Below are 20011 nucleotides of genomic sequence, written 5' to 3' on the forward strand. Positions count from 1 at the left end.
GACAACCACTTTTCTTACCTGATTCACTTAAAAACAGTGCACAGCATTTAAAACTGGACTTTGAATAATGATGGTACCATAGGAAAAGACCTAACTATCAAGCACACCATCTGCTGGTTTAGTTTGCCAACCTGACAAAATGCTTGAAAAAAGTTCTGAAATTCTACCATTTAGCCTACAAAAGACAGAACAAGTCCCGGCTTTGTTAGGCCTATGTATATTGCTTTGTAATGTCGGTGCTTGGTACGAGCCGTCAAAGGCAGCAGTAAATTTCAACTAAAAGACTACAAAATAGATCCTAGACTTTTCATGATTCATAACAATTTTCTCATCATGTGTCCTCCACCACCAGGTACTGGTAGATTTCATCGGGGGGGCATGAAGACTCAACAATTGAGTTTACGATGGTCATGCCAGGACTTGCAATACCCTCCAGTCTTGCTGAGGAGCTGCCAGAACAGCGCCTCTCTGACCTGGGCATTACAGGCCCTGTTATAATCCATGTGTTATGGAGAGAGTCCGAAGTAAGTAAATAAAATGTTTCAGCTGATAGTTTCATTTAGGCTTTGGTCGTTTTCGCTCTGTATAACTGCGTTTGCTTTGACTGTGACTTATGCATTTGCAGTGTTTTTTGTACCTTCAATCTGACTCCAATCACTGCCTCTCTTGCTCATGGTGAGTCCATCGGAGAGGTGATAGTATTTCATGGTGGAGTGTCCGTTGTCATCATCCTTTAGTAAGGCATGTTTGTAACTACTGGAGCTTTTGACTTGATACATACCTCCTCCTATTCAGTGACATCTGGGACAGGATTTCGGTGAGGTTCAATATTTTAACCTGAATGTGGCCCTATGTAATGAAACCTTACAGGCTAGATTTCAGATGTGTTTAATTTCTAATAAGGCAACTAGGTGGTTGAAATCAGAATAATTGTGGCTAAAAAAGTTATAATTCTTAATCTTTTTATTCAGGAACACTCTGCCGGCCCATCAACATCACAGTCAAGGACTGAGGAATCGGGATCAACTCGTGTATGTATCAATTTTTGGCCAGCAGCTTCAGCGACTTGCTGGTTCGAGTTTCCTACAGCGCTTGTCACAACTTGAGTAGCTGTACTTTGACGCACATACGTCAAAGATGGTTTGTTCTAATCATTCACTCGTTACTCCCAAATCAGTCTAATTTTGAAAGTCGAGAACTGACTCTTCCACTGTCTCTCGTGCTCATGGTGGTTCCAACAGCATTATTTTGTTCCTCTGTCTACGTACAATTAGTACTATCATTTTAAAAAGGGTTTATTCAACTTTTTCAGGAAGACTCTGCCCGCCCGCCTGCCAGCCCATCAACATCACAGTCGAGGACTGAGGAATCGGGATCAACTCCTGTATGTATCAATTTTTGGCCAGCAGCTTCAGCAACTTTTTGGTTCGAGTTTCATGTGATGTGCTCAAACAGTGTAACTGTCCTTTGCTATTGATTATATACATGTACTTTCATGAAAATAGTCGCGCTGACGGCGTTTGATTATGTTGCATTGTAATATAATGACAGGGTAATCTGTACTTGGATTTTGGAGTGTAGAGGGGACTCATGCATTCTAAAGTAATTAAGAATGCATTTCTACTATATAAGTAGCAAAGAGCAGAATAGATATTTGAAGGCATAAAACATGTTCTGAATAATAGGTTCTGCTGAACCAGAAGAACAAAAATATTTCAGTAAAATGGCAGAAGTGCAGCGGTATGTTGTGAGTCAGGTGTCCCTGTTTCTATTCCAGGATTCTACAGACCGAGAACCAAACATGCCAGTAATTTCTCATAGACGTTTAGTGGTGAGCTTTAAGGTTTTCTTGCTGTATTCTTAAGCCTAGCAGAATAAACTCTTTGTTTATGGTTGCCCAACTGACCCTTTTAAAAAGCCTTCTATTTGTTTGGGTGTGTGGGACAGGTCCCAGGAAATGTGCAAAAAAAGTACTTGATAATCCAAAAGTTTCTAAACTGCAGTATCAGTGATTACTCTAGTTCCAATTGAGCAGATATGACATTGAATCACCAAAAGATCATGACAATGATACCGTTTTATCAGCCTTCTACTCTCTAAACACCAGATTCAGGGGAATTCATGTTAACGGCCTGGCCTCGCTTCAGTTTCAAATTGGTGAAACACTTTTCTCGTCTTTGCAGAATGTTGATAGCAATAGTATGGAAGGGATTAGACCTGATGGCTCTTCATCGAATATGGATGTTGATATGTAGGTACTTCCTTTTTGTTTATTTGTTGTTATGTAGCTCTCATGGGGGAGCTTAAGTCGTCAATCATATCTTGTCCAGCGCCTGTCGTTTGATATCGGCGGTGTGGTGTGGAAAGACTGATTACAAAGAGTCACGATTCGACTCTCGTTTGTGGCTTCATTCCAGCTGATAGTAGCGTGCATGTACGGGTTGAAATTAAATTAATTAGTTTTGATTGATACTACCAGTTGGCGTTACTGAGCAGAAATCTGTGTTGACCTAGTTTACACTCGACTTGAATTTCTTGCTCCTGTATGACTCTGAAGGTTGCGGATTCCAATCCCACTTAGGGCAAATTTTATATATAATTTAGTTTTACTTTTTTCACTTGTACAGTAGAACTCGCGTAAGTCGGCATCGTATAACCCGTCACTGTGCATAAGTCGGTGGCACCCGCCAGAAAGTCCCAACTTCATCTAACGTTAATTTCATTAAAAATGTGCGTACAACTCGTCATACCTGTAAGTCGTCATCAAAATCTTAGTCCCGAGGGTGCCGACTTACGCGAGTTCTACTGTACATGTGTCTTATCCTTTCTTTAGGTTTTTGGCAGTAAAACCGCAGTGTCCGTTGTCGTATCATGTTTCAAAAACAGTGGCACGTTTCTTAACTGCTCAGCCTATGAACTTGAAAGTTTGTACACAGGACCCCCTAGGTCAGATGACCAGTGACACTAAATTTCGGTCCGATCTGGTTCTCAACTTTGCATGTTCTTGTTCTGTTCTTTCAATTACTAGTACCGTCTCAATTCATGTATTTTCCAGTTTTGAAGGGACTGACGAATTTGAGGCTCTTGCGCACCACGTCACAGCGCCAGAGAAGATAAGGACAGCAGAGGAACTGCTCCTCTCCTTTCAGGATCAATATCGAGAAAAGAACCCTGATCTCAAACAAGCTATCATCATTGATAGGGAGGATGTGTTTGAGAGCGCAGTCATGGGGCTTGAAGACAGCAGCAACTTCAACTTTCGATTTCAACCAGTGGTAGAATTCGCCGGGGAAATGGGTGTGGATCTTGGAGGACCAAGACGGGAGTTTTTCAGGTTTGTTCATTTTTCACAGATGTACATGTGTATGCCTACACAAGAAGGCATTTTAGATTCAACCAGGTTTAATTGCAAGGCGGCCTACTTACTTTAACACTTTGGGTCCGCAGTATTCAGAACACAAGCCATAGAATATTGAAGAAAATTAGACAATTGTACACATTCTGTCCTTGAACAAGGTGTGAGGTTTTGCACAACAACCGCAGGATGGCAAGGTTTTCATGCCAAAGACCATCACTCGAGTGCAGTGCACAATTTTTGTGGTGAAATTTGATGTGCCATTTTTCTCACATTACAGTCTGCTGATGAAGGACATCCTCCTTCATCAGGACCTTTTCGAAGGAAATGTTGAGAGAAGGGCGTTCTCCCTCAACATCGCCAAATTGGAGGAGAAGGCTTATTTCCAGGCAGGCCAGTTTACTGCATGGAGCCTTCTCCATGGTGGTGCTGGCCTGGGACTTCTCTCCAAAAAGGTTTGGCGCCTCATGTGTGGAGACGTCCTGGAAAACCCAGAGGATTTCGAAGACTTACCTGATCCCGAGGCATTCGTCCTTCTGCAGAAAGTAAGTGCAGTTTATTGTTGTGGTTTTCTTTCAGAATTCAATGTTGGCTAAGTCTGTAGCTGGTACCATGGCTTAGCAGGTAGTGCTAGTTCATTCTGGATTCTGTAGAGATGCTTCTTGGAGTATCTCTCACCCTGCATAAAATGCCGATCTAGTGTGGGCTAACTTGCGGGTCAAGACTGGTACTTTGTTTAAGGAATTGATTCTGAAATGGAGTTATAGGTCTCCTATCTAAATGCGCGGTTGGAGCTAAATCTTAACACTAAAAACAGTTTATCTCAACCCGAAGTGTTTAAGACCATGAATACCGACACTGACTATCAAGTTCTCTTTTCTAAAACATCTCAAATTGAACAAATGTTTTTTCACTCCTTCCTTCCACATTTATTTTAACCAACCCAGGGCAAGGCAGTCTGTTTGCCTGCATCGTAACCGCTGAATTCAAAACGAGACTCTGTATGCACATTGTTCATTTATATTCTTGTGAAAATTGCCAAAATGTTTCTTCATCCCACAGCCTTGTTTGTGTTTGTAGATGAAAGATTGTGAAAGAGATGAAGATTTTAAGAAGATTTGCCATGAGCATGTAGTCTTTTTGATGGGGATCGGCTGCCAAGAAGCAGCAGTTGTGGTTGGGCTGAGCCAGAGAAGAGGGCTGATGAAAAATATCACCACATACTTTCTATACTACAGGTATGTTTCAAGGTTGGCAAACAACTCAATGCTTTTACCATTAGTTACAGTTATCAGGAGGTTGTCTTTGCCACAGCTCAGCATGCTGGCCAAATGAGGCTCTGATTGCTAGTTGAGAATGTTGTCTGTTAATGGCTTTCAAGTATTAAAACCAATATGATAACAAGTAAATTTGTTCTAATATTTTGGCAAAACCAAGGCAGCAGCTGAGGTTTTGGGCAAGAATACGGCTGTTTACTGATAACCGATAGCCGTAACCATGAATGTTTCCTATCTTCTCTAAAACTGAGTGTTTATTTCAACAGGGTGAAACCAGCCCTAGATCAGTTCATCCAGGGCCTACAGTCGATCGGGGGTCTTTTCGACCTGATGATGAAAAACCCTGAGGGTTTTTGCAGTGTCATGTGCGGAGAGAAGGAATCTCTGACCCGTCAGAAATTGAGGGCCCTTCTCTCCATAAGTTTTTCGAAGGACAAGACGAGGAAGAAAGATGAGGGAACAGCTATCTACCTGTTCGAGGTCTTCCTCAAGAAATGCGAGGGTGAGCTATTTTTAGCTCAGCTGACAAAGTCAGCGGAGCTAGTAGAATAGCTGTTCAAATGGTGTCCGTCCTGCAATCCATCCATCTAGGGACCCATCTGTGGACAAAATTGGACATTTCTGATTGGGAAGGCCTAGCCACTTCGTTGACGGTGCTAAATTAGGAGTTGCCCAAGGTGAACTCAAAAAACGAAAAATCAGCGCGATCCGACCTGTATTAAGAGAATGAGGTCATTTCGCGTGTAGATTTCTTTCCCTTTTTACCTCGGTCCACAGAGCAAATATTGTTTTCAAATGTGGCTGAATATTTTTTAATATTTTTTCATTTTTTACTTTTAATGGAATTAATATGGTTTTCACCGCCAGTTGGCGCTGCAGGCACATTGACTGAATTTTGGCGATTTCAAATTTGGCGGTGGCTCAACTTTTTGCAAGCAGTGCCGCTGATTGGCCGATCGATAGAAGAGATGCCACCATTTAAAAATGGCGGTAGTCGCTGCTTCAATGAAGATGAGTGAACTTTCTCATGTTCAATCGGTTGATACTCTTTTAATCAACATGACCATGTACCTGAAATTTGTTTAGGTACTGAAAAGAGTCTATATAATTCAGATTTATCGATAGTTTTTTATAATATTGCGGAAATTTTGTGCACAAATTAGCGAAATTTGGTGCTCGTCTCATGTCATTTTAGAGCGAGAAATTTGTTTCCGTCGATCTCTACCACTGAAAAATCGCTTGCATAGCTTCGAATTTTTGTGAAAATAAGTATCTGAACTTGGTTTCAAATAGTCTAGAGAGTTACCTTTGTGGTGATACATATGGTATGTGATAAATATTTGTGGAATTTGTGAAATTCGGTTTTCAAACGTGCCGATGATGCAAGCGATCTCGCGTGAATTTTGCAAGTCCTGATATGTCGACCGGGTGTCAAAAATCACTCGCCTAAATTCAATTCAAAGATCAAAAATAATATCTGAACTTAGTTTCAAATAGCCTACGCAATTATCATTTCGGTGATATATAATGCATGCATGTAATAATTGATTAATCTGCCTAAAACGCGCTATTAAAACGGCGAAAGATCGTGATAAACACTCTGGTGGCGGTCGCACTAAATAACGACCGGTAGGGCCCGGCGTCTGGCGGAGAAAAAAAGGTAGCGGCCGGAGGTTGAAACGGGATTTTTATGCACTTTTAACTGTATATATATGTTGTTTGGATGTGTTTCTAACAGTTCTGTAACTTTGATGACCAAGCTTGCGTGAAATTGATGCTTGTTTATGGACTGCGCTAGCGACCGGAGAATTCGCCGTCGGCCATTTTGGCTACGGTCCCTGAGATGTTGTGGTTGGCAATTTTGCAACAAATTTCGCCATTTAGGCTACGTTTGTTTACAATTATTTTGAAAGTCACATTATGACATCGTAGTATGAATTCCACTGCAGTTTCGTTACGCAGCAATGCTCATGTTTTTGGTTTGCAATCCTGTACTGTCTGTACACTGCGCTGTGCATGGCTGTACTGTAGCTGTAAAAAAGACAAAAACCATAGCCTAGCCCTATAGGACAGGCTTAGAGTATAACTCAACAAACAGGCCCTCATGATTCATTTGATGGACACCTTATTTGATAGTACCTCATCATTAAGTCCACTAGATCCTGTTCTGTCACATGTCGTAGACGATAGACAATTTTCAAAATGTAGTACACCACTCGCTCATCTTTAAGCCCAGCTCTCGGCTCACATCATGTGGGCACGGTTGGCTGTTGAGTGTTATGGTTCAGTCTGTGAGACTAATTTAAAGAGGTTACACTTTTATTTTGAATTGGAAAACAGCCCACAGGACTGACTTTTCACTGAGTAATAAGTGTGCCCTTCGAAGGTAAAGTCTCTTTCTGGATTTGCTTCCATAGATGCCTTGTTCAGGATATCATCTGACCGATGCCTGATCAAGCACAGACTGTATCCGGTGGTGTACATTTCCCCGTCTATGTCACCCTTTTTTATTCAGTCAGTGTTAATTTCTCTTCTCTTTTTTTACAGATTAACTGTTGTTGGTTATTACAAGAGGAGTCGTTGGCACATTTCAAGTCCAGGAAAGCACTTGCTGTTCCCACATTCAGAGTGAGGTGTGCTTACTCGTTTTACTGCTTTCCATTCCCGGAGAGCGTTATCAAATATCTGCTGCAAGGCAACAAATATCTGCCGCAAGGCGCTTCAAATATCTGCCGAAAGGCATCAAATATCTGCCGCACCAATAAAGTTCATTTTGTTAACCAACTCTTTATCTTCTTTTCTTCACATACAAAAAAGACTGTCCCAAACATTTGGCTGCATCCACTTCATCAATGTCCAGACAACAGTCGGTTCATTTGACCATTGTAAAGCACCAGGCCCCACCTCACAAAATACACTGTAATAATCATGTACCTTGTGTCCATGTGCATGTTATTAGTTCCACCTACGCTGCATGAAGACAAGGACTCCACTCTTTGACGTCACCACACAACTCCTTGACGTCATCACACACCCCACTACTGCAACGGCAATAGAAATGACTTTACGTCATAATACCAGGGTGACGTCAACTCAGTACTTCAGCATGCACTGATATAGCAAGAAGGTCTTTCGCATCAGCACTTCTGCGTGCTAGACGTTATAGCTTCACGTTGCCTCATAATAACGTTACCGACACACACTTGGCCCTTGCCTTCACCTATCCATTTCAGCTGAGCGCCAGGCCCTTGGGCCTCTTGTTAAAGAATCAGCTGAGTTTCATGTGGAGGATAAGCATAAGCACTTCAATATGCATCATTTTACCACAAGCTAGGTTTATGGGCTTAGTAACTCTGTCTTCAGCCAGAGAAGGAGTGCAGCACTGTGGAAGATGTATGAATTTGAGTTCCTTGAAAGCCACAATGGTTCATCAAAAAATTAAAAAATTGATTTGTTCTTCCAGAGATTGAACCATTGCAAGGTAGCCAGCACTTTTAAAATCATGCAATATGAGGCACCTATGCATCAATAATTTGTGCTTATCTTATTTGACGTGTTAATCTAAATTCCAGATGAGAGTGATGATGCCGTTTCATTGAGCCAGATCTTGCAGTTTATGAGTGGGGCATCCGCTATCCCTCCACTTGGCCTCCCAAACATTGTTGTGAATTTCTTTGATGTCGAGCCTGGAGAAAAGCGGTACCCTTCAGCCAATACATGTGTGCCAATCATGTGGCTTCCGAGATGGAAGAAGTTAAAGGACACGAACTTCCGAACTCCTTTCTTTGCCTTGTTGAAGGAAGGCATTCTGTCAAGCAAAGGCTTCGACAAGATGTAAGATGCCATCTTTTTTCCTACCTTTCACTGCCGAACCAGTTGTATCTCTAGTGTCCTCTACTATGCGAGGGCATGTATTGTGATTCACCTCGACCGTGTTATGTCGAATCAGTATGAATCTAATTGCCATGTTATTATCATCATCAAAACAATTGCCATGTATATATCATTGTCAAGAACACAGTCATGTAATAACCATATGTAATAAGCACATGACCATGTCAATGGCATCGGCAATATTGAGCAGATTGCCATGTTTTTAGCTCAGCTGACTAAGTCAGCCGAGCTTGTCAAATAAGTTGTTCAGTGGCGTCCGTCTGTCCATCCATCCATCCATCCATCCATCCATCCATCCATCCATCCGTCCATCCGTTAAACCCATGGTGCACATTTTGTAACCGTAAGACCTAGAGACTTCAATTTTGCATTTCTGGATACTTCTGGTCAAACTCTACTTTCAAAACAAAATTTGTCGCCATTCGACCTACTTCCTGCGAGCGAGAGTGCATGAAGGAAACTGGCCTATATCGGCCTAGGAGCAGCAGAATTAGTCGAAATATGCTCTAATATTAAGATAAAATTCTTGAAAATCTATTTTATTGAGAAAAAGTTCAAAATTTTAACAGGAGAGGGCGCTACCTGCCTTTTAATTATTTCTGCCGATTCAAATTCCCGCCCGATGAGGTCAGCCATCAATGAAGTCTCCCATTTGCCAGTTCTCAAAACATGGCAGCTACACAACAAAAGCAGTAGCTCCAGGAATAAATCACTGTTCACTTCAGCTTCGTAATCGATTGTACCCCCACTTTATTGTGTTTTGTGTGGTGTTCCTGTTCAATCAACGATGTAAGGCCTTATTATGTTGGATTTAATTGAGAAGGTGCATTATAAGCGGCCTACGAAATACCGAAGCGGAGACAAAATGGCGGCATGTTGTTTACGCTATGTGCAATAATCTTGGAGCTCAATGACACTCAAGTACCCAATTTTCTGCCTAAAAAGTAGTCTGGTAGGCGATATTATCACTAGTTCGTTTCAGTGGTAGTCATAAGGTCTTTAGGGACTACTTTCAGATATTTGTTCTTGAAAATTTGGCCACATTTCTGTGAAAACGATATCGGAAGTGCATGCTCTGTTCGCGATGACATCGCCGATGTATTTTGAAGTGGAGAATTCCCACACACAGTATGTGCAGTGAATCGGCATGATTCTGTTCGCCTATTAAGTTTTAGTTCTACGATTCTTTCATGAGTAAAAAGTAGACATTCTAAGCAATACAATAATGTCACTCCCATAAAAATTGATTGGAAATTGAGGGAGCTACGGCATTCTGTTCGGCAACTGGCAGCGCTGAAAAAATACATTGCATACTGTACAATACCATATGGCACATTTTAAAAAGCGCTCATTGGACAACGTAGGGAATCACCAGAAATGACGTCATCGCTGGTCTAAATAGAAAACTACGGTGGCGCAGTAGAGCACAAGAAAAGGTTTAGCATTAATTTCGTCATGCAAGCTTCAGCAACAAAACGATTTCTCATGAATGATTTATTTGATCATCATCAGCTTGTTTCCCCTGATAGATAAAGAAATGATTTACAATTTCCATCAAAGTTTTCTATTTTGTGTATAGTCACATGTTATTTAACTGGCAAGGAGCCAAGCAGTTTTGAATATTCGCGGGAAAATACTTCGTACTTGTAAACGAGGCTATGACAATGAGTATCCTCATTCATGGCATAAACTTCATGTTTCGGTAAATATTTTCATACGATGATTTCACCCGAATTATGGTAAGGATTGAGGAATGAACAGTGGCATAATTATGTCAACCAAAAACATTGGTACCGTAGTGAACGCAAAAGGATACCTTTAAAGCTGCAGTTTAATGTTGTACTTCAACTATAGAGCCCTTTGTAACATCAAATACCATGGAGCATGCCATTTTCATGCATAATGAACTAAACACCGGGAAGATATTAATGATATTAACTCAGCTGAGCGCCAGGCCCTTGGGCCTCTTGTTCTCATTATCAAGCCAGTTACCATGTAAATATCAATTGTCAAGCACATTATCGTTGTCAAGCAGGTTGCCATGTTATTCTCAATATATCAAATCAGTTACATGTACACCACGTCATTGTTGTCGAGTCAATTTCCATGTTATTATCAATACGTGTATATCAATTAAATTACCATGTAAATATCATTCACCATCCTTGTAAATACATGTTAGTGAAGCAGATAGCCGTAATGTTATCAAGCCAATTATCATTTAAATGTCATTACCAAGCACATGATCATGTCACTGTTGTCTACATCATGTAAAGAGTTTCATCCAATCACAGACTTCTAGGCTGCATCCTTGCTGTAGCAATTCGTCAGAGGTTGAATCTATTTCATTCATAATAATGATGTGTTTAGAATATTGTAATTGGTCATTTGGTGAACTTTTGAATAATGATACATGTAACTGGGACTTCCATGACACTGTATGATACTAGTATATATAAGCAATAAGATACATTTCATAAACTGCTTTTATGTTGCTTTTTAATTCCAAATCAACCTGGAGAGAAACGAGTCTGAGCATATCATTGTGTCAACCACTCCAAATGAAACTTTGAATTAGATAAATAATGTTGGGATGTTTGGCATGTCTCATGAGGCAGTTGTGTTGGGCCTGGCACTTTCATGGCCTTGCTATAACATCGACAGAAAGACGTGACAGTTGCAACCAAACAGTCCAGCCTGAATCTGGTCTGGCACCTCTGCTATCTCGCTAACATGGTTAGAAAGACGGGGCAGTCGCAATCAAACAGTCTAACAACTATTAAAGTTGGGCTTGGCACCTCCACATTCTTGATACAAACATGGCAAGAAAGACGTGACAATCTGACAGGGTCGGGCCTAGCCTGGCACCTCCACCATCTTATCAACACTGCGAAAGACGGGACAGTCACGACCAAACTGGGCCTAGCCTGGCACCCCCACCATCTTATCAACACTGTGCGAAAGACAGGACAGTCACAACCAAACTGGGCCTAGCCTGGCACCCCCACCATCTTATCAACACTGTTGGAAAGACAGGACAGTCACAACCAAACAGGGTCGGGCCTAGCCTGGCACTCCCACCATCTTATTAACACTGTGCGAAAGACAGGACAGTCACGACCAAACTGGGTCGGGCCTAGCCTGGCACCCCCACCATCTTATTAACACTGTGCGAAAGACAGGACAGTCACGACCAAACTGGGCCTAGCCTGGCACCCCCACCATCTTATCAACACTGTGCGAAAGACAGGACAGTCACAACCAAACTGGGCCTAGCCTGGCACCCCCACCATCTTATCAACACTGTTGGAAAGACAGGACAGTCACAACCAAACAGGGTCGGGCCTAGCCTGGCACTCCCACCATCTTATTAACACTGTGCGAAAGACAGGACAGTCACGACCAAACTGAGTCTGGCCTGACACGCCTGGCACCTCCACCATCTTATCAGCACTGTGAGCAAGACAGGACAGTCACGAGGAAACTGAGTCTGGCCTGGCACCTCCACCATCTTATCAACATTGTGTGAGAAAGACAGGACAGTTACAACCAAACTGAGTTGTTGGGCTTGGCATCTCCTTCGCCTTTTTATCAACCTGGTGCGAAAGACAGGACAGTCACCACCGAACTGAGTCGGGCCTGGCATGCCAGGCACCTCCACGATCTTAGCAACACTGTGAGAAAGACAAGACAGTCACAACCAAACTGGACCGGGGCAGGCACCTCCACCATCTTATCAACACTGTGAGAAAGACAGGACACTCACAACCAAACTACTGAGTCTGGCCTGACACGCCTGGCACCTCCACCATCTTGACAACTTGGTGAGAGAGACAGAACGGTCACAACCAAACTAAGTCGGATCTGTTGTCAAAATGGTGAGAAAGACATGACAGTCTCAACCAAACTGGGTTGGGCCTGGCACCTCCACCATCTTATCAACACTGTGCGAAAGACAGGACAGCTACAACAAAACAGGGTCGGGCCTAGCCTGGCACATCCACCATCTTATCTGCACTGTGAGAAAGACAGGACAGTCACAACCAAACTGAGTCGGGCCTCTTGTTAACACGGTGAGAGAGACAGAACTGTCACCACCCAACTGAGTCGGACCTCTTGTCAACATGGTGAGAAAGACAAGACTGTCACAACCGACCTGCTGGGTCGGGCCTCTTCTCAACATTGTGTGCGAAGGACAGAACTGTCACCACCGAACTGAGTTGGACCTCTTGTCAACAGGGAGAGACAGGACTGTTATAACCGATCTGAGTCGGGCCTCTGGTGAACATTGTTAGAAAGACAGGACAGTTTCTGAACTGAGTTGGACCTGGCACCCCCGCCATCTTGTCAACATTGTGAGAGCTGGAGACAGGACAGTCACAACCAAACTAAGTTGGGGAAGGACAGGTCTGGCACTTTCACTGTCTTTCCAAAATGGTGCGAAAGACAAGAAATGTACAACCAAACTACGTCGGGCCAGGCAGATCCACCGTCTCGCCAACATGGTGAGCAAGACAGTACAGTCACAGCAGACATCTCCCTCAGTAGTTTTGGTCCCAAAGTGGTTGTTTCCATTCAATTCAACCCCTCTAATTTAACAAGGACGCCTCTCTTACAGGTGTCTTAGGAACAGCAGGCCCAAGAGGTTGTGCGGTATATGGCATGGTCAATCTGGCGCGCTTGCACAATACCAAAATCGGTCCTTGTAATAATTAAGAGTAGCAGGGCATTTTTCTCTTATTATTTGATGCAGACCATCTCATACCAAGACATTGATACCAAGATGATCAGCAATGTGGGATACTAGTATTGATTCTCAAGGGTGCAGAAGTTATTACATGTGTAAACCTCATCCAATAATGAGTATTGGCCAATAATCAGCATGCACCTCACATCACAAATCTTATGGATACCAACTGGTATGGCAACATCCTTGCTGACGTCCTATGCTAAAGGTGTTGATTCATCCCCTAATAAACTTGTTTACAAAGCTTGGAATGGGTTATTGTATGCATCCTTTTTCCATTTTTTCAATTGAGAGTGCAACTCAATTTGAAAGAAGAATTAAATTGAACAAAGGGAGCAAAAACTGATTGAAATAACATACAAATTATCACACAATTTATTCAAGTACCATGAAGAACACAAAATGAACTGGTAGAAAAGTGAATAAGAGCACATTTTGAGATGGATTTGACAATCTGATTATTTGGGTAATAACATATTTGTAGGGATGTAACATGTACCATCCTATTTACTGCACATGTCAGTTCTGCAGTTTCAACCACGGAGTTCCACACCATCTAATTTTGGTATATTTTTGCACGTTGCCCCCAACTAGCACAACAAGAAATTTTGCGAGCCCAAGAGTTGATTCTTAAGGGGTACATATTATATCAGGTGTCCCAAAAAAAGGGAACTGCTTTTTGACAAGTAGTTTCTCAGTGATAGATATATGTAGTAGTAAACCAAATTCATAAAAAATGTTCATGGTGTGGGTCTAACCTAATGGTATAATCAACTAGCCTGCAAAGAAGTACTGGTACTCTGAATCATGATGGGTTAGTTAAGTGACATGTGCGTGCTGGTATATCTCGGTACTAAAATACTTATTAGATAGGTAATTATAGTACATGTACAATAACTACTGAAAAATGAATACATGTAGTTTGTGGAAAACGTGGCAAGCAATAGACATTATCATTTCAAACGCCCTGACCCTGGAGAATTATAATTTAATCCTGGCCAGGTGGGGAGGGGGGGGGGGGGGGGGGGGTCCTCTGCTTACACTGACAGCTGCATCGTTCAAGACTGACTTATGAAATTCAACACATTTAGGTATATATCCATGCCATGTCCATCAACCGTCTCTCCCAATGGTGAAATTGTTTGCTGCAAAACAGTTAAACGTTCCACGGAAAGAGGGCCATCAGGCTCAACAACATTGACAGTAGTTGTACCTGTACTATTAGGAGTTGGACCTTCCCAGTCAATACCAAAAGATTCAATATTGTTCAGCTGAATATTGTCATTTGCAAAAAATATGTCATCAACATGAGGGCGTGACGTCCCGTACAGGTTGAATAGACCCTCAACATACAGCTGTATTGGAGTACTGCCTCGCTCAGTAGACAGCTGATGATGATTCCATTGCTGCCTGTACTCTTCCACACTCCTTCGAATTCTGGGATTATACACAAACTGCAATGCCCATCTATGATTAGTGTCACTTACATCCAAAATGCCGGCATCTTCCATGAAATGAAACAAGTCGTAATAGACATGAGTGCATCCATGTAACAAGTCACGCCAAAAACGTTCAATACGCTGGTTATGCACTGATCTGCCCCTGATCATGCTACCACGATTACGACCTCTGAAAATGTTCATGAAATGTTCAACATCGTTATTCTCTGTCCCTCTATCAGCTCTAACACGAGATGGTACCCCGTATTCAGCAGTTGCACCCTGAAATGCCGTCATCACAGATTCAGCCCTGTTGTTGCAAACAACGGAGAGAAAAACCATTAAACGACTGTATCCATCGATCCCTCCATGTATTACAAAGCCCCATCTGAAGAGAGAGAGAGAAGATCAGTTGTTGTATAAATGTGATCATGGAGATATTATTGAATTATTATTACCATGATGTGATTAAGGGCAATACAATAAACAAAGTATATCACCTCACTTAGTAAACTTACAGTTTGGATGTAGTTCATAGGTCCACTTGGTACTACAGTTCTAACTCCGCATAATAAGACAATTATATTCTGTAGTTTAAGATTTTTTCTTCAAAAGTGGCTCCATAAGGGGTTTTTAATTTTCATGCACACACAAATGTTTGTATTGAATACAATTCAAAGTGAACTACCCAATTCCAATTCACAAAATTAACAATGCATTTATTGTCACAAAATATAAGGGATCATCTCAAAATTCATTGATGCACCAAAAGACGTATTTCGTCTCTCTCTGGACCCCCCCCTCCGAAAGACGAAAAGATTGGATGTCTGGCATCAAGCTTTCATTCCTTGAAAAAATGAACGGAGTCACTCTCTGTGCCTACATCAACATGTTGTACAGAAATGCCAATACTGTAAAAACATCAATCAATGACACAATGCACTCATAAACACTCATAAAACAATAATAATTTAAGGAGTTGGCAGAAACTATCGGGTTAGTGGTATCTATCACTGGTATTTTTATTATTTATCCCGCTGAACTACTTCTCCAAAGACATAAAAAAGAGGCTGTAAAGTATCAACAAACATGTGCCATCTAGACTCTGAACCCAGTCCATCATCAACACCCTCGACGATACATGTATATGAAAAGGGGCGAGGTAACCGCTGCGGGGGGAGTGTAGTGCCTTCATGAACATTGTCTAGCCCATACTCCTACGCAGAGACAGCAGTCTGATTAAATATGCTTAAATAATAACTGCTTCTGGAGAAAGTGTCCAGGTGAGGGCGTCTAAGTATGGGGGCATCTGATTGGTCCAGGCTGGCGCGGACTTCTAATCGAGTATCGTGACTGGCTTGAGTAAACAACAGCTGGCCTGTTGTGTATAAAGAAGCCTAGTAGGGTTTTCTTGTAATTTGCCGATTTTAATCAAACTGATGCCACAGATGAAAAAAAAAAGACGAAAAGAAAGCCATCTGAAGCTGGACCCCCCTCCCCCAAGCGAAATACTTTTGTCTTTTGGGGCATCATTTTGAGATGATCCCTAAATGCTTTTTGAAAATACTTATCTTGTGACAGTCATGACTGTCTAGAACCAATACATTCATGTTTGAATCTCACCTAATCAACTTGTGATTTCCATCTATGTGCCAAAGAGAATTAGGGCCAGCAACATGATATGTCCTACGCCTGATAGTTTGACTCCACCTTAGAGCTACTGAAGTTGGATCTGTCCTCAAAAGACTATCTCTCACCCGTTGACGTGATACGAAAATGCGATCCACAACAAGCCTTGCACGAACAAGTCGATATCCAAGACGCCGATTTGATGAACATATGCTTTGGACCCTTCCATCTAATTCTGCATCGCTAATAAGAGTTCGTCTATCTTTATATGACAAATTAAAGAACCTGCAAAAAACAAATACGTCATGGGTAGAGTATCAGGTAAAATCCTATTAACTACTCTTTCGCTGCGGGTGACATGCTGGGGACCATCATGCCACATGCAGTGCCCCGTGCGGATGGCGTGCACTGCACGTCATGTCCCTCTACAGTGATGTGAATTCAAAAGCACCTAGACGCACTTTCTCTAAACATTCAAATCACACTTAGAAAATAATTAATTTCATCCTGATCGCGATAGTACAGATGTTGACGCTTTTGAATGGTTTTGACCGTTCAGTTGAATTTTGCTCAAATTTGTTTGTTAGCAGTATTGACTAAGAGTGCGTGGTGGTGCCGGCTGTCAGATGGCTGCCACAGCGAAAGGGTTAACAAGTACAGCAATAAGCCAATAATTTTGAGAGGGGATCTTTTTTAAAACCTTTTTCATGTTAAATGTTCAAGCCTTATCTTTTAGCAACTTTCCACTGTTTAACGGATACAGATAAGAATACAAACAACATATGCTACATGCCTAGACATTAATGTGGTACTGGTACCATTTCAATTCATGCATTATAGTATACAATGTTTGGTACATAGTATGTATTTTATTTTATGAACTTGTTGATACACGTTCAGTATGTACATACCTTAATCTTCGACGAACTGTTGCGACAGATACATGCAACATTGCAGCAATCCTGGGGACAGTGAAGTCGAGGTCAAAAAGGTGTTCAAGTTGTGATTGGGAAATGTCGTAAACTGGAGGTCCCATTCGTCCATTTCTAACACGTGGAGGGTGAAAGCCACTCATCTGCCTCCTTTGGAAAAGAAGAATAAACAAGTTTTGCAAATGGGATACTACATATGGATGTTTTCATAGACAGCTACATGGTCATGTACATGTACATGTAGGCAGGTAGGATAGAAAAGGGTTAAAAATGGTGTTGACACAGTCACAGTGCAAGTGCCAAAGTGGGGATTTAGATTTCATCAGGGACTGAATACCTCAACTACAAGGGTATGCTAACAGCTTGTAGGGGGTCTACATGCCTCATACCTGGTGCTGTATCTAATGTATTTAACGAATTGTGGTCGTTTCGCTCCATGGCTTTTTCGCCCGCAGTCGTTTCGCCCCAATGCAGCGCCCGGTATTTCTCGAGTTCAGAGGACATGGAGATGCACTTAAAGAGCGCGTTGAGAACTTAAATTTAAATGACGTTGACAGGACATGATGATACATCATAAAAAATTTGATAATCAACTCTTTGGTCAGTTTCCTGACGCAAAACCACCCCAAGTCCAAGGAGGCGAAATTACCCAATGAGTAGGCGAACATACATGTACTGCTATTTGGAGCGAAACGACTGGGGGTGAAAAGTTATGGAGTGAAACGACCGGATACGGTATCTAACATAATGTAGCCCTAGGCCTATAGCCTAGCTAGCTATGCCTATTGTATAAATATGACTTTATAGTGAAATCAAGGATGGCTGCAGTACATTTACTGTTTAAAGGGCTTGGCCATTCGTTCACATCTAATAATTTTTGGTCCAGTTTAATCTAGTTCCGATTTCTAATGCCAGGCGACACCACCAGTCTGGCTGTAATGCTTCTGCATGTATGAAGCATTACGGCCGGACTGGTGGTGTCGCCTGGTTTTAGAAATAGGAACTATATAGAAAAAATAATATCCTGACAAAGAAGCAAACATACCTGAGCAAACTGGGTGTGTCTGTGCCACTACTGGCAGTGGCGGCAGTGGCACCACCACCACCACCACCCGGCTGTCCCTGACCCTGTCTCTGACTCTGGGCCTGATGTTGATGTTCGTTCCGAAGGGCAGTAATCATGGATTGGATAAGGTTACTTAATGGCTGGCATTCATCCCATTCATATGCAACACGAAGAATGTTCCTCTGCACAGCTTCCAGCCTTTCCACAGCCAAATCTACATCCGAATCATCTTCGTCTTCTTGAGCTATGCACCGTTGTACATCCAACACTGTATTCATACAAGTGTGCAGGAAATTGCTGTACGTAAGTCTATCTTCAGGAGGAGGAGCAAACACGGCGACCACAAAACTTGCGGACAGAAGGAACAAAAATATAAAACCATACACCTGCATGATTCTAATCAGTGAATAAATGAAGCGTCAGGGATCTCAAGTTGAAATATTATGAAGCTTGTCGGATTTTGAAAAATGGTGGTAAATGTGAAGCCAAACAGTTTATGAGAGAAGATTTTTCATTGGTCGCTTCAAATTTTTCCGATTTTTACCGAACATTAACCTCCGTCGCACTGCGCCCACGTCGGAACCACCACACGCCGACATGGAAACTTTGATAACCGATATGGGAACTAGACTTATGATCGTATCCGCGCGCCATAGGGCGCTGCTGGTTCCACTCGGATTGGTGGCGCGACTGGGTGATCTGGGCTCGGTGCACGTGGTCTGGCTTGCTGCTGTGGGAGGATGGGCGCTGTCTTCTCCTGTGGCTTGAAGAGAGGGGTGGGCGTTATCCCCATCCGTTTGGCGTACCCATTTGTTACTATGCGCTCGCTCCTCTGGGCGGGAAACAAGCTCTCGTCGGCCATATCGAACGCTGCTACGATCTGCGTAACCAATGCAACTGGTAAAATCTTATCAAACACGTCATCGTCATCACGTGGACTCCTTGACAGAAAATCGCTCAATTCCATATCGCTACCTTTACGATAAACTAATTTGAACGAATACAAGGACAAGCGTTCAAGAAGTTTTTGCAACCGTTCAGTACTTGGCGCCGACTTGGACTTAACAATCTGCACCAATGACGAATGATCAACAAATGCATCAAAATCGTGAGAGCGAAGAACGTGATCAAACGCTTTAATGTTGATGAAGAGACCAAACAATTCAAGCTCGCTGACTGAATAAGATTGCGCCGCTTTGGGCAAACGCTTGGAATGATAAGCAATCAGTCTCTCCTTTCCATCTACAATTTGCATGAGATGACTACCCGTACCTGTCCTAGATGTGTCCGAATAAATCACAAACCGACCATGTCTGTTTGGCGCATGAAAGAGAGCTGGGGACATGAGCATGTCCTTGACTTTGTCAAATGCAAGCTGGTGTGCATCTTTCCACTGAAAGAGCCTTTCTTTGTAAGCTCGTGGAGAGCTCGTGGAGAGATCTACGTACTTGACGACTAGAAGTTGGAACACTCATCTTGCGAATTGCTGTGCACTTATCACTCATTGCCTCAATCCTTACGTAACCATCATCATCAACTCGGATGATATGACCAAGGTAGACCACACGGCGTCGCCAACTTTACCAGCACCTTGCGGAGATCAACTTTGTGCTCCGCTACTGACGCTGGAGAACAAGATTATATCATCGTGAATATTGATGAGTAACTCATG

The 20011-nt window shown here is 42.3% G+C and overlaps 1 protein-coding gene across 1 annotated transcript; it reads right to left on the reverse strand.

Annotated features, from left to right (window-relative positions):
• Positions 1-13649: 13649 nt before the first annotated feature.
• On the reverse strand, positions 13650-18796 carry LOC135495983 (uncharacterized). Its single transcript, XM_064785051.1, has 4 exons — positions 18319-18796; positions 17253-17423; positions 16336-16626; positions 13650-15100 (listed from the first exon to the last, which is right to left on the reverse strand). Exons 1-4 carry the CDS (start codon positions 18729-18731, stop codon positions 14332-14334), a joined length of 1644 nt encoding a protein of 547 aa, XP_064641121.1. The 5' UTR covers positions 18732-18796; the 3' UTR covers positions 13650-14331.
• Between the last annotated feature and the right edge of the window lie 1215 nt (positions 18797-20011).

This window comes from Lineus longissimus, chromosome 11 (assembly GCF_910592395.1).
Source record: "Lineus longissimus chromosome 11, tnLinLong1.2, whole genome shotgun sequence".
Classification (NCBI taxonomy): Eukaryota; Metazoa; Nemertea; class Pilidiophora; order Heteronemertea; family Lineidae; genus Lineus; species Lineus longissimus.

What these genes read in the sequence shown, in the direction of transcription:
- LOC135495983 (XM_064785051.1), bottom strand. Translation starts at nt 18,731, where the DNA reads ATGCAGGTGTATGGTTTTATATTTTTGTTCCTTCTGTCCGCAAGTTTT. An exon ending in GACACACCCAGTTTGCTCAG is followed by an intron (nt 17,424 to 18,318) that starts GTATGTTTGCTT and finishes TCTTTTCCAAAG; the next exon opens with GAGGCAGATGAGTGGCTTTC. An exon ending in GGAAATCACAAGTTGATTAG is followed by an intron (nt 15,101 to 16,335) that starts GTGAGATTCAAA and finishes CTCTCTCTTCAG; the next exon opens with ATGGGGCTTTGTAATACATG.